General features: G+C 47.3%; 2 protein-coding genes across 2 annotated transcripts; one reads left to right on the top strand and one right to left on the bottom strand.

Moving 5' to 3' along the window:
• Window positions 1-970: 970 nt before the first annotated feature.
• F5147DRAFT_764614 (uncharacterized protein) lies at window positions 971-2,496 on the bottom strand (the record flags this gene model as incomplete). The annotated part of the gene is made up of 5 exons (XM_041440719.1): window positions 2,241-2,496; window positions 1,942-2,193; window positions 1,751-1,883; window positions 1,331-1,697; window positions 971-1,103 (listed from the first exon to the last, which is right to left on the bottom strand). Exons 1-5 carry the CDS (start codon window positions 2,484-2,486, stop codon window positions 971-973), a joined length of 1,131 nt encoding a protein of 376 aa, XP_041285748.1. The 5' UTR covers window positions 2,487-2,496.
• A 9,522-nt stretch (window positions 2,497-12,018) lies between these two features.
• On the top strand, window positions 12,019-15,606 carry F5147DRAFT_748374 (uncharacterized protein; the record flags this gene model as incomplete). The annotated part of the gene is made up of 15 exons (XM_041440060.1): window positions 12,019-12,214; window positions 12,283-12,354; window positions 12,554-12,942; window positions 13,005-13,223; window positions 13,300-13,479; window positions 13,552-13,748; window positions 13,797-13,812; window positions 13,912-13,998; window positions 14,053-14,213; window positions 14,267-14,363; window positions 14,419-14,598; window positions 14,645-14,759; window positions 14,802-14,842; window positions 14,895-15,189; window positions 15,290-15,606. 15 exons carry the CDS (start codon window positions 12,019-12,021, stop codon window positions 15,604-15,606), a joined length of 2,562 nt encoding a protein of 853 aa, XP_041285749.1.
• Window positions 15,607-15,718: the final 112 nt, after the last annotated feature.

Raw genomic sequence — 15,718 nt, forward strand, 5'->3', positions numbered from 1 at the left:
GCACCTTGGTATTGGTGCGCAACTCGAAGGTCGAATACGAATTAAGCAAGAAGACGAAGCCGCGCTATTTGGGACCTATGATCGTAGTGCGCCGCACGAAGGGAGGCTCATATATGCTGGCCGAGTTGGACGGCGCAATCTCAAAACTCCGGTTCGCTGCGTTCCGCGTCATCCCTTATTATCCACGTAGCGGGGAGCGCGTGTCGGTAACCCAAATGACTGGAGTGGACGACGAGAGCATAGACGATCTAGAAGCTTATGAATCCATAGAACCCGAAGAAGACGAGCCCGAGCACGCGCAAGATGATTAGCGCGCGCGACAATTCCCCCCATTCCGCACATCGCCCAATTATATCCGCATCCCCGCACATTCCTCAGAAACATAAAAACAAAAACACCAGAAAAAACAAGAACAAAAACAAAAACATTCCATTAAGTACATACTCTCAGTTTTACCCCGGGTTTCGTCCGGTGATATCAGTTTCTATCATTTGTCTCATATAACGCGCATTGCCTGCACATAATCCCCACAGACTCTAAAATAGGACGACAGAACACAAAAATACTAATATTCCGCAAGTACATACTACTAACTACCTTACTTGTATAGCGCGCGCATAGTCTCACCCATAGACCTTCACCTTCTAACGCGCGCGCCGCGCCGCGCACTTTTACTTTTCCTTAGAAATCGCGCGCCACCACCCCGTATGCGCGAGGCGCAATATAGCAGGAATAGACGATGAAAGACGCGCGAAGAAGACAAGACGGGCGCGCACCCCCGCAGAAACCCTAGTAAAGTCTATCGCATTACCTTGATCTTGTTTCGCGCTCGCGCCTTACTTACATACTTATAATTTTAATTCATAGCCCGGTAAATCAGACGAGGACATGGACATGGACATGGGATGCAAGACAAACTGGATCTATTGCACAGGCGCATTGGCGCCCAGGAAAACAAACACAAAAGCATCTAGTTAAGAGAGGCATTGACGCGCTCCTCAAAGTCAGACCAGTCTTGGGACATAGAAAAAAGTTTGTTGGACAGCGCCAGGAGGTCCGCCTGCTGAGCGCGCGCATACTGGCGCATCTTCAAAGCGGACGCGCTGAAGGTACAACAATTCAGATGGTGAGTCTGAACAATGTTGGGTCTTGCAGAACCTAGCTGCTATTCGACCCTAAAGGGTTTCTGGACCAGGCTCAAGGCTCAGAGAAGAGGAAATATGATAGAAACTTGCTGAATACTCAGACTCATAGTAGAACTGGTGAAAAGGTAACTTCATTATGTAAGCTACAAAGTGCCAACATAAGGTAAGGTAAAGACAGTCTCTACAAGCCTAGCCAGAAATGAATCCCTACAGCGCGCATAAGCGCATTTTCCTCCCTCAGGCGCGCAGTCTCAGCCTGAGCTTCTTTCAACTCCTCCTCTGGTCCCTTGAACTTGCCTTTTCCCTTAGGCGCAGAGCCAGACGCCAAAGGACCAACGGCGCGCACGGGGACATCGCGCGAGGCGCGCACGACCTTATCCTGCACAGTGCGCTCATCAACAATCATCACATCCATGCCAGACCCTTCAGACCCTTCTCCTTCTTCAACCGCAATAGAGGAAGCGGTCTCCTTTGCAGACTCAACAGCCATGGGGCGCTTAGGCATCGGCTTGCGCGGACGCACCTTAGGTCCGTCTGAAGCCTTGCGCTTAGCTAATCAAAGGCGTTAGTAGTGCGCCAACAAATATTCCCAAGGCGCGACTTACAGAAGGAACACGCGCGCTTCGAAACATCACAAGGAGGGCACCGCCTGCCAGGCGCGCCTCCGCAGTCCTGATCCTTGTTGGCGCAGCTGGTGCAACGCGGCGCTTTGACGACAGACATACGCCCAACCTTGCGCTAATACAACAGAATGCATCAATAGAGTAGCGCAACAATGAGACATAGAGGAACGCACCTGTTCGGCCACATCTGTACCAGACGCATCAGTGGCGCGCGCCTCAGCACCGGTAGCATCAGTGGCGCGCGCAGCACGCTTGGGAGGCGCCTCTGGAACAGTCTCAATCGCCTTCGCCTTCCATCCCTTCACCAGCGCCTCAATCTCCTTACAACCCTTGCGCCCCTGCTTCAGGAACTCCGCGCTCTTTTCATCCATATCCAACTCCACGCCCAGTACACCCGCGCGCTCAGAACAGCCGTTCAAGGTTGCCTAGGATGGTCAGATGACACAAAGCGGGACATGTAAGGCACACTCACGAGCACAGAATGCCACTCGCGCATCCACATCTCTTGATCCTCGAGGAGCTCCGGCTTGAGGTCAGGCGCCGCCATGACACACGCTTCCAATGACACCAAGGAAGAGGCCCAGGCACTGAGGAGACGATCGGTATTGGATTCAGCGCTAGCGTCACCCATAGGCGCATCCTCAGGGTGACCTTGCGCCACAGGCTCAGGTTCTGGAGAGGGGGTGGCGTTCAGCATAGCGGCAGTGAAAGGAGGCATGATGGTATTGTTAAGAAGGGAGACAAGAGATCGCGATGAAGGTGAGGAATCTTGACTATAGGTGAAACGCTAAAGCTAACGGGGGTTCTACAGTAAGACCAGGATACGAGAATACGACTCGACCCAAAGGACAGCTACTGAGAGAAGTTCCTCTTTAATGTAATGGAGGGAGTCTTCGCCAACTAGACGGGTGGTAACAGGCGCGCGTAGGCGCGAGAAGATAACGCGCGCGTAGGCGCGAGAAGATAACGCGCATGTAGGCGCGAGTAAGCAATGCGAAGGCGCGCAAAGGGCGCGCGCGAGCGAAAGATGCGAGGGGCGCGTGCGTATACGGAAGCGTGCTTTTGAGCGATGGGGGAGAGTGTTTAAGTATAACAGGTGCGCGAGCGATGGTAGAATAGTGAAGTATAATCGGATTTCAAGTACTAAGGTGCACTTATACAATTTGCAGTATACTCAGATAAGGGAGAAGGGAAGGAAGTAAGTTAAAAGGAACTTTCCCTCTATTTAAGAAGGGAGATTACGCTATGCGGCGCGCTTGTGAGCGTGGTACCGAACCGAGTAACCATATCAACTCTAAATATATTCTAAAGCCTATGATAGACTTTCTATATGTAAGCGCGGAGATCGGACCGAAGGTACGTCAATTCAGTGAAAGGGGTGGGGATAACGCACCAGTAAATCAGCGAGGACATAGGACGGACGGACGGACAAGGGTACGAAGGCCTAAGGGGAGGCGCACGAGCGCGCGCGAAAGGCGCGAGTGCGTGTAAGGCGCGCGAACGAGGCGCGTACGTAGGGCGCGCGCGTGAGAGCGCGTATGACTGATCCTTCGGATAAGAGCTGGAACGTGTAGGGAATTATGTGGGTAATAGGGCCGTATATTCCGCATTGAGAGGCGTGAGTCTCTACAGCGAGAACGCAACCATCTCTTATCAATACTTCCATCGATTAGATCAGCGATGCTCGCGATCATCAAAGGAATGGTCCTACTCTCGCGATCACATGACCCCTGTCTATCACCACTTCTTCAAGTCCAAAATCCCGCGTTATAGCGCTGAGTGGGGACACTCAGAATGTAAGTCCCCAGGAGATGTAGAGACTCGCGCCTCTCAATGCGGAATATACAGCCCTATTACCCACATAATTCCCTACACGTTCCAGCTCTTATCCGAAGGATCAGTCATACGCGCTCTCACGCGCGCGCCCTACGTACGCGCCTCGTTCGCGCGCCTTACACGCACTCGCGCCTTTCGCGCGCGCTCGTGCGCCTCCCCTTAGGCCTTCGTACCCTTGTCCGTCCGTCCGTCCTATGTCCTCGCTGATTTACTGGTGCGTTATCCCCACCCCTTTCACTGAATTGACGTACCTTCGGTCCGATCTCCGCGCTTACATATAGAAAGTCTATCATAGGCTTTAGAATATATTTAGAGTTGATATGGTTACTCGGTTCGGTACCACGCTCACAAGCGCGCCGCATAGCGTAATCTCCCTTCTTAAATAGAGGGAAAGTTCCTTTTAACTTACTTCCTTCCCTTCTCCCTTATCTGAGTATACTGCAAATTGTATAAGTGCACCTTAGTACTTGAAATCCGATTATACTTCACTATTCTACCATCGCTCGCGCACCTGTTATACTTGAACACTCTCCCCCATCGCTCAAAAGCACGCTTCCGTATACGCGCGCGCCCCTCGCATCTTTCGCTCGCGCGCGCCCTTTGCGCGCCTTCGCATTTGCTTACTCGCGCCTACGCGCGCGTTATCTTCTCGCGCCTTCGCGCGCCTGTTACCACCCGTCTAGTTGGCGAAGACTCCCTCCATTACATTAAAGAGGAACTTCTCTCAGTAGCTGTCCTTTGGGTCGAGTCGTATTCTCGTATCCTGGTCTTACTGTAGAACCCCCGTTAGCTTTAGTGTTTCACCTATAGTCAAGATTCCTCACCTTCACCGCTACATCATATCAATACCCAGCTCAACCTTCAACTCTCCCTCTCCGACATACTAGGGCTCTACTACATATACACGCCTCCTTCAACAACTTAAAACTGAACTTATCAACCCCTCGAGCATACAATCTACAGGTGCGCCCCATCAACTGACATCGTTGGACTTCACCTGACTAACAAAATACCGTATTTAAACGACTCAGATATCAAGAAGAGGGACCATAATACTGGGGATGGGCAACGCCTCTAAGAAAAGTGTGACATTATGTAATCAAAGTTCCTGACGACCAGTCCGGGTTCTGTTTGCAGCAAATGTCATTTCCTCTACAAAAAAAAGTGTGGGAACCTTTATGTCAGCTCTTATGTCAGCTTGCGTGAAACTGCCTCTTTGTCATGTGCCGCCTGTCATCAGTGGCCAAGATTTCTGTGGCTCGTCGATAATCTTTGCAAGCACACAGCACAGACTGGAGGCTCAATCCACATTGAGCCATGTACATAGTCTCGGGCACAATCTAAGGCCAATCCCACATGTGGTCACTGTCAATCTGCTGCCCCCGAAGTATACTTTCCATCTTGGCAGTCCGTCTCATTTCCTTGTGACGTTCCGACTTCGAAAGCAACTCTTGGCTGAGTGAGTTCATGATGGGAACACCATATTCATATATCAATACTTTCATGAGGAAATCGTCATCTGAAAAATGGTCTGAGGGCACAATTTGATGATATGCGAGATATACATCAGCAACATGAACTGGCCCACTGGCAACAAGAAATGCTGCGCGCCTGCGGAGGAAATCGACCACACTATCACAGGACTTTTGCAGAGACCTCTTGTTCAGCGAAGGATGACAATCAGGAGGAAGGTGGGTGATGGATTCCGTAAGATCATTGATGGACAGGCGACGTATCCGTTTGACTAGTGTCTTGATTGGGAGTGACAACCAAGCTAAAGGAGGGGGCAGCGACGAATCATGCAAGGAGGAGTGTACTTCTGAAGATATGCCTGCGGGGGCATCCTGACGAGTTTACCAATGTCATTGCCATAGATATAGTCAACATATGAACAAAACGACTGGACACGAGTTGTCCCCTTGAAAGTATCGACACCCCCATCATCAGCAGTGACCATCAATTTGGAGCACGTCCAATCAATGTGATCCAGAATGCAATCAACATACCCGGATTTATTTTGGCGTATCTTTGTGGATCGTTCTGCCAGGCAAGTAGCCAGTGATGAAAGGATACTTGAAACCAGTACCTGCAGATGAACTTTGAGAATGTCAAGGGGTGTAAACAACCATAAAGGATTCTCATGCTGGCATGTCAGGACGAGATCGCCAACAGACCACATACACTGAGAATAAAACCTTCGCAATGAATGCACAGTGGTAATAACTGGCACGCTGAAAGGATGAAATTGAACAGTGTATTGCAACAGTACCTTGACAAATTATAATTGACATTCCATCATAAGCGACCGCACCACCAAAGGGAGTTGAAGTGCAAGGACAGGCACGATAATGAGTTGACAACGATAATTTGAGCCATGCACAGAAATTTGGGGGACACGAGAATGAGGATGCGTGATATTCAGGGTAATAGATAGCATCATAATAATATGGATATTCAGAGACATCATGACATGTATCAAGAGGTGGACAAAGTTGGCTATCGAGCACACGAGAAACTGTGCAAGGCTCTTTGACCAAGAAAACCCTGATATGATAATTAAGCTCACTACACGCAATATTATGAACATGATGCTCACATATTTTTGTACACGAGGTGGGAGATTAGTATCACAATTTGTGGCCTGCTCTGTCACTTGGTGGTTTGAGGGAGATATGCAGATGGGTACTCGAGATAAGGAAACAGCACTATTTAATGCCGAAAAACAAGTGAGACAAGACAATGGACAATGATGCGACGTGAGACCAAATGCCATTGAAGGCAAGAGAGATTCAAAACCGAAATGAAAGGAGAATAGGTATGTATGAAGGAAACATTGAGGCGGCAATCGAGGGCAAAAGGGAAGAAAAGTCGAACCAAAACAACACGTGATGGTGTCTGGTGTTGTTGGGAATTGGCGCGTACGCAGTGTCACGATTACAGTAGTACAAGTGGCAAACAATGGGAAAATGTGTACGCCATTGCCAGGAGGGTAATACTAGCGATAAATCAAAGCTATCAAGATTGTAAGTACCTATAAAATGCTGTATTGTCAATTATAACAAGAAACTTCAATAGTCACAGTCAAAAAGGGAAGGTCACTCATCATCATGCTCATCCTCACATCTGGGCATCCCCTGAGCATCATTGCCGTCTGACTGCTCCATCGACTCCTGCGTGTCGTTTTTGGGGTGCGTTTCACCTCATACATAGCGCCCAACTGCATCCATTAACACCCTTGGCTTGACACGTCAAAACACGTCGCGTCGCGCTCAATCTTAATTACTAATTAGTCAGCACATATTTGGGTGTGCCCAAAGATTGCATGCCCGCAGACGGTTCGGTTACACTATTGTGGTCAAATCTGTATGAAATGTATTTTTTTCAACCAAACTTTGTATTCTCTGAAAAAAATCAGGAAAAAACTTGTATTCTGTCCCATTTGACAATATATTCAATGCAAGGACCACACTTTTGCATTTTTTTCTCATAGAATACAAGCTTTATCATGTTTTATGTCTATCTGCTTCCAACATTTTTTGTTGCGACATGACTGTTAAATGCCACCATGCGATATTTCTGCTGGACAGTCATTTCAGCCACCACCCACTGTAGAACAGGAATTGGAAATCACGGTCAGAGTTTAAAATTGGCAGGGTCTTGCCCATCCCCAATAATATGGTTCTCGGCTCTGGCATTGGGCGAACAGTTCAACTCTGGTTCGGACGCATCCCGAACCATCCCGAACCCCAATATTTTCAAGAGTATGTACCTAGTCTGCATGCTGGCAGGCTAACATTACAGGAGGATTCCAATCACCAGACCAGGAGGTTGACATATGTCCCAGTTCATCAGTAACTGTCCCTGCTTGTCTGCAATCTAGGTGCGTCTTTTTCATTTATCTATGTATGTAGTACATCGCTGACAAGCATCTTTGCTCATTTCTGTGTGTTGTGCACTGTCTGCATCCGGCGTCTTGCACAATAGGTATGATTTTTTCACATTTATAACTATAGCTGATCATTTATTTATGCTTCCTAGGGCTGTTCATTGTACCCGTACCATTGGCTGTTTCAACCTTGAGTTGACGGTATGGGGTACAGGTATAAAGGTCCCGTACATTGCCGGCACTGCTGGCGCTATCATTCTGCGCATCTCTTATGGCTATGAAGTGAAAGAAAACAACGATCCCTTTGTTGACCCTTGCAGGCTGGGCTCTCGACAAATTCTCCCATTCCACCTCTCCCGGTGTCTTCATGGTTGATTCCACACCATACCATAAGCTATAGCATTTTGATATTCGCTTCTGATGGCCTTACCATTTTAGTGGCACTAGCCAAGGTCCCTGAGTGGCTCCCAGCACAGACTCCTGAATACCTTGCAATGTTGAATCACACCAACACGTCTCCCCATCGCCTCGATCTCAAGGTGGATGCGGTATGCACGATACAATGAAACATGTCAGTCAAAAATGTATTGGTGCGAAACGTGTGTGCACGCATCACTGCGCTTCATTGCAGATGCGTCGAGATCGAGATCCCTCAGACTGGAGAGACCCATTGCCTGCCTCGCCTCATGTTCTCTTTCAAACTCCCGCGATGCACCTGGACAGTCAACCGCAAACAGTTTCCTCTCAGACCGGCATATGCAACCATGTTCAACGGTTGTCAAGGACTCGCATTGCAGAAAGCTGTGCTGGACCTTCACACATGGACAGCTATACACAGCACTTTCGAGAGTGCGATGTCGTCATGACATTCAAGCGCTGTTTCCAATAGAGAATGACAAGGATAAGACGACAGCTAACGTAGTGTACAGGCACCTATTACTGTGATGGAATATAGGGAATGTCCAAAGGCAATCGGAAACACTCGTAATCAATATGGATCAAGCTCAAGTGGTGTGCGCACATGACGTCGACACCAATTGGAATTTGCTCTGTTCTTACAATATGTAGAGATCAAAACATTCAAAGTGTAATATGGAAGTATGGAAAACATATAGATGTGAGAGGCTCTAGAACACACTCACCAACATCATGGAGATGCTGACACGGGGAGGCACACAGTGAGCATCTGGAGAGGCTGCTATGTTGAGGCTCTCCAAGGAACATACCAGGTCACCCTCTGTGACGAGGCTCTGGTTACATGCTCTCGAGGGGATGGCCACATCCTTGGAAAACTAGGGAGAAGCCTCCTGGAGGAGGGGGTCTCTCAGACTATATATTTGCTACATAATAATAATGTCTGACAGTACGTGGGAACATCTTCAAAGTGCTGCCAAGGGTGCATTTACACTGTACATTGGAAGCATGAACCTGGGGGCGGCAGCGGTGCCAGCACTGTGATGGCCATAATTTTTGCTCTGTATGTGTTCATTCTTTCGTTTGTGGTGTGGCTCCAGGTGAAATACACCTGTACCAGCGCACCCTTTGGGTGACGACTGTATTCTGCAGGCACGATTCTTTCCCCATTAAAATTGAATGCCGTCAGCGAAGTGATGTGATGTGTATTCGACAACTTGTCCATTCTCACGCTTCTAGGGTGTGCATCGGCCACTCCCCAATGTTGTTATTCTTGAATGTATTATGTCCTCACTGTCTTTTCTTGTCAACATGTGATCCTCTCCGTATCTGTGATTGCTCACCTTCACAAATTTGTGTTCAAATTTCAGTCTGACCATTCTGTCTTTGACCAAGAACTCTTGCCGTTCCAGCTCTGTAGCATCATCTTGCAATAATTTCAGATTTTTGACTGTCAAATTGTTGTCAAATGCAAATGGGACATTGTGAGGCAACTCTATCATGCACGACAGTCTTGCGTTGTATATGTATTTTGCAGCAGCAGTGGGCCCTCTCCAGTCTGCGTCGCTTGTCAGGTGGTAATCTCACACTGAGGTTACACCGACAGTGCATAGTACAGCTGGCTCCCAAGGCACCTCCTTAAACACTACATACTGTTCTCTTTGAGCCGGGCATGAGATCACTTGCACCCAATGCGCTGTGCAGCTGCAAGAAGAATAGGAGTGGTTAATGAACTGAGCGTTCTATCATAACTTGCAATGGGATGCGAAAGCCAAGGCGGATCGGCACTCAGTGTGGCCACAAGATAATACTCCAGATTGTCCTGGCAGCCAGAATGGAGGAAAAGACATCATGGTTGTCCACTTGAACCAGAACATCAGTAGCAAAAGTGGTCCACGCTAGGTTCTGATGGTAACAGTAACAAGTACAGTCATGCAAGATGAGCGATGACTGCAACCAAGTACAAAAACCGGCAGCATTCCCAAACACAGCAGAATGATACTGGGGGTAATACAAAGGGTCATAAAACAGAGGGTGTGATTGGGTAAGGTGATCAACATTGTGAGGCAGACAATCTCCAACATCAAGAACATGAGCATGTGTGCACGAAATCTTGCGCATAAACTGCGACACCACAACAATGGATGAACAGCGCCTGAGGAACGACAGGGATTGTGAAACTGAAAAGGGTAGGACAAAGGAGGACGAGCTTACCAAGGCGGGGCTTCAACTGCAAGATGAAGTCAAGGAATACTTATGCAGGATGGGCAGTTTTTCAAGTGCAAAATTTGACCAGTATGTGGCAGAAGCTCGGCAGCCTGCAGGACAATTGATGGGCTATAGTAGAATCTAGGCTCTGGCCCATTTATGAAAAAGGCAATATTTTCATGCACACATGAAAATACAGGTGCCTGGACGTTTGGATCTGACAGAACCCTCCCTACTTCGGAGAGTCGGGGATAATAATTTCCATGATCATCCTCCTTGTGATGTATCCTGCTTTTGTAAGATATGTATACATTTCTTGGTTCAACATCAAATGTAATAACTGCGTGATTGTAACTATGTGACTGCATGTATGACAATCAAAAGGCGCAGGCATTCGGTCATCCAAAATGGAGGTCAAAACACGTACATTAAAGTGCATGTTCCTGCAAAATGTCAAACAAGAATGACAGACGTAACAGAAAACATACTGTTCTGGTGCCAGCGCTACTACTGACTGCCTAGCTAACTGGTGTGAGAATGGATCATGGCACAGGCTTCCTGAGCATTACGTCACAGCATGCAGGGCAAAATTGTGCCACCCTTGGCTGAGACAATGCCCTAGGGTTATTGAGACATGGCAGACTCCACATCAACACTTTCGAAGGATTGAGTATCATCCGTGGAATCAAATTCGATTGAGATGGATGGAACCGATGTAGAGACTCATGCCTCTCATTGTGCAATATGGCAGTTTTCACTGGGGAGTACATGGCACGAACTTGTAGCATCACTCTGTGTGCTACCTGCAGCTATCTCTATATGAGGCACAGCTTTCCCGTGCAACGCGCGCCATGCGCGCGTACCTTTCCCGCACTTCACGATGTATATGCGCGCGCGCTTTCCCGCGCTGTAGCGCCCTATAGCGCCAGCCATCCGGAAGCATCCATCCACTGTCCACCAAGTTCCCTAGTGCGTATATTTCCATTTCTCACATTTGCATATCGTTCCATCTTTATTTTTATGGACCCTTACTTACATATATCTTTACATACCTTACTCGGTAGCGCTTTGGCTCCGCATGACAGCGCTTAGGCGCCATACTTAAGCACCAACAGTACATACTTACTGGAAAACTTACTCTCCCACCAGAACGACAGAGGACTTACTGGTTACTACCCACTATTCACCTAGCAGAACATAGTAGAAATCTATTTGTTTACACCTCGCATCTCCCTTCTCTTGTCTTACATCATATCATCACTTAAGCAAACTCACTCTTACTCTCTCTCGTATCTGTATACACGCGCACGCTTTCCCACGCTTCGCGCCATACACGCGCGCATTCCCGCGCCTTGCGCCCACCTGCACTTTCTCGCGCTTCGCATTGGCCAACCAGTAGCGCTTTCAGCGCATACCTCTAGATCCTTGCTGCACTCGCTTCCCCTTTAGGGTCGAACGCACTTGTTGTCTCAAGTATAGCAGACTAGGCAACGCGCGACCTTACAACATTTATAGATACAACCAGGAGCATTGTTCGTGCCTCGCTGTATTGTTGAACCTTCACCGAACATGGTGATTTCAGCTGTAAATCATGGTCTGCAAAGGACCTCGTTGATATTTGCCAGTGTTCAGGTGCAAACCTTGACATCATAGGTGAACAATGTCGGAAATTTGTAAAGGGGGCTTAGAAGGCTGCTATATTTGGACTGAATTGTGATGCATGCCAACTGAATTGGATCCAAAATGCAAGTTGGTCCGAGTTTATTTTGAGTGTCTCGCAAGGTGCCATGTGCATTCCAACAAGCTGACAAAGCTAGAAGGGCCTTGGAATCTAAATCTCTGATATCGACGCCCTCATCATAACATCCAAATATTGTCTATAACTCCCATTCTCTTTGTATCTTACATGTCATATACCAAAAAACGTGCATATGTACAGTCTACATCTGCACAGTCTGTATGCTGCAAGTTCTGCAATGGATCTTTCTCTGCTCATGGCATCAAGTCACATGAGGGGAGCTGTTCACGGAAGCAGGACAAGAAACAATTTGACAAGGAGTTTGCTGACATTGCGGCTCAGGTGGTCAAGGCCCAAAGGAAAGGTATGTCACGCATAAAATTCTAAATTGATCATATATCTGAATCTGAATCGTGATTAGAACATCACAAGGATCTGAATCGACAACGCCACTTCAAGAAGCATCAAAATCAAACGGCCCAAACTGGACCTTTGCAATCTGCGGTTGTGGATGCCTCGGACGATCAGCATGTCTATGAATCAGATATCAAGGGTGCCAACAACGCTGTATCAGGATCGTCGCATGATGGCATGGAGTATTATGGCGGCATGGATGATGTTATGAGCATTGGGGGAGATTCACGGATATGTGTGTATATCATTCTTGCATTTTTCATTTCTAATTGCATTTTAAATTTACCAGGATCAGACTCAGATACAAGCATGTTGACGAGCAGGACTGCTGCTGCTGCTGCGGTCCCTATTGCTTGTGACACCTTTCAAACTGAATACCACTCAAACAGTGGGCGCGCCCCATGTATCAAGACCTTCTCTACCTTTGGACACTCCCTTGAAGCAGATTCAGATGCTAGCCCCCTGCCCATTGTCGATGACGAACTGTGGCAACCTTTCATGTGCCGCGCAGATTTCGAGTTTGCAGAACTCGCACACCAAGCGGCGCTCAATAAGGACCAAACTAACAAGATGCTGCAGTTGATATGGCAGATCGTCGAGGGTCACACAAAGTTTACATTCAGATCTCACGCTGAAGTGTCCAAAGCCTGGGATCAAGCTGCTACTCAAATGACACCTGTGAGTTGTCTCAAAAATCATTCGCTATGTTACTGAACATTCAGGTATAATTTGTTGCGCAGTTTCAGAAGCATGTCATCTCTGTCCCATACAAGAAAGAGGAACTCGAATTCGATGTACATACACGGCCACTATGGGATTGGGCTATGGACTTGTTGGAAGATCCGTTATTGGCACCACACTTCATTTGGGATGCACAACATTTATACAAACATGATAGTACTGATTTCAAACTGTTCATTCACGAGCCTTGGACTGCAGATCGCTGGTGGCGAATTCAAGTATGCATTATCATGCATTAGTGTTTTGTATCATGCTGCTAATCAATGTGTAATATATGCGCTTGGTTCATTGTAGTCATCGTTGCCGGACAATGGTGTCCTGTTTGCTCTCATCCTCTATGCCGACAAAACCCATCTCACCTCGTCTGGACATGTGAAGGCATACCCGGTAATAGCTCGTTGTGCAAATCTTCCCGTTCACATAAGAAATGGTGATGGGATCGGAGGAGGTCGCGTGGTTGGCTGGCTACCAATTGTAAGTGTTTGAGCTTCAATAGTAATAGATTCAGATGTTCGTCAGTATTAAGTTGACCCGCAAATTCAATAGGTTCCTACAGATTCGAATGAGGATGGCAAGCTCAGCTACACAAATCTCAAACATGTCGTTTGGCACAAGGCTTTTATCAAGTTGTTGGAGTCTATCATCCTGTACTCCAAAACAGGTTTTGCGCACAAATGCTTTGATGGCATCATGCGGTGGATATACCCACTAATTTTACTGTTGTCCGCAGACTATGAAGAACAGTACGTGTTCTCGAGGCTTGTATTACTTGACATCTCACATGTTTACAGATGCATGATGGCACTAGTACGTGGGCTGAATTCAAATTGTCCCTGCCCTAACTGTCTCATCCCCTTGACCAAACTTTCCGATCTCAGCACAACATATCCTACTTGAACCGTTGAGGATGCAAAAGCTTTCTTAGAGTTGTATTTGAGGGATTGTGTTGCTGGAGAAGTAGTATTGAAGGAACACAGTTTGCGTCCTATTGTGGTTTGTGTTTCAATTGCTTTCATGATCTAATCCAATTGACTATCATACCATCAGAATGCATTCTGGGAAGTCGAGAACTCCAATCCTCATGAGACACTCTCATTCGATCCCTTACATGTCAATGACATTGGTAACTGGGGCACCCACCTTTTCAAGGAGCTCAAAATACGCGCGAAGGCTCTTGGTCGTGAGGCTGAGGCAACAATTGATGGACAGTACATTTTTTTGTCTTCGTCTTGTACATTATATCTCTACCAGGACTCCGTAGGTTCAATATGTTTCCACGATGGCGTGACTTGAACCATTTCAAGTCCGTTATGAAGATATCGTTTAGCGACGGCAACAAACTTAGAGATATTGCCAAGGTGGGCGATTTTACTGTTGTATCAATAAACTCACGAATACCCTCTGGACCCTTAGCAAATGCTGTATGCAGCACAAAGTGTATTGATGCGCAATGAAGATCCTGTTGGCTATACACTGTTGCAGTGTATAGCTAGCTACCTGCAACTGACCATGTACATAGCGCTTGATGTGCATACTGAAGCCACACTTGCTGCTGGAGAGGCAGAGCTCGTAGTATTTGAAACACGCTTACATGTATTTGCTTCCTTTGACTTTCAGATGTATCTTAACGTATCTTCAGGCATATATTGACATCCAGGGCGAAGATTTGACGAAGAACTGGAATTTTCCCAAGGTGCACGCTCTGACACATGCTTTCTCTGATATTCGTGCGAAAGGAGCAGCACGCAACTTCAGTACTCGGCCGAATGAGAAACAACACGGACCATTGAAGTGAGCATACTTACATCAAACAAATCGTAAGGATGTTGCCAATCAGGTGCTCTTCCCTACTAATTCAGTCTGCTTGTGACGCTAACATTAATACACAGGTCCTGAAGCTTGATCATATCAGCCTGGTTTCTGAATTGGTCCGCAGTCGGATTCTCCACTTCGATGAAGATCAGCAGAAACGCATAATGTCACAGAGAGAACTCGAGGATGAGGATACATTAGATGATCAACCATTTGCGGGTCATCTCTACATCGGCACCCCTCAAGTCCCTGTCAGTCTCGCCGCAGTGGAGGAAGGCAACACATCAAATCGTGCATTTCAGGATTTTCGAAAGAAGTTTGCGAAGTTCCTCAACAATTTCGTTGTTTCAAACAACATCCCTTTGGCCGATGGTGTTACATGGCTGCGGCCTACTGCTAACGACAAGGTTGTTTCACTCATCTGCGTCCTCCTGAATGTCTAATCGTGATTGTGCCTTGATCCGCACCCTAGACAAGGATGGGAACGACAAGAATACCTTTGTCTGGATACTGTTCATGTTCAAGTTCGTGGTCGGCAATCACACTTTTGAACTTGCATTAGTCCTACCTATGGATGCTCCTACTGGTTCAAGACGCAGCGTGGATCGTGATCTGGGGCTAACTCGTCTTCAGGCATGGCCTCCAGCTTCATCGGAATTCATTTCCCTGCAATCTATCATTCGTGGTGCATTACTCGTGCCAGATCCTGACCACAATGGTGACTTCTTCCTCGTCGATCTTGTGGACACAGACATGTTCCTCCGTGCCAAAACTTTGAGGTCCTCCTAGGGTAGAGGCTCATTTTCAGGTGCCCGCTGGTAACTTATATTATGGACAACCGCATTAAGAGTTCTATTATTTCATCTATATACGTTGTATGGACTTTGCTGAGCGGACGTCT

Source organism: Suillus discolor (genome assembly GCF_016758755.1).
Source record: "Suillus discolor strain FC423 chromosome Unknown F5147scaffold_115, whole genome shotgun sequence".
In the NCBI taxonomy this organism is placed as follows: domain Eukaryota; kingdom Fungi; phylum Basidiomycota; class Agaricomycetes; order Boletales; family Suillaceae; genus Suillus; species Suillus discolor.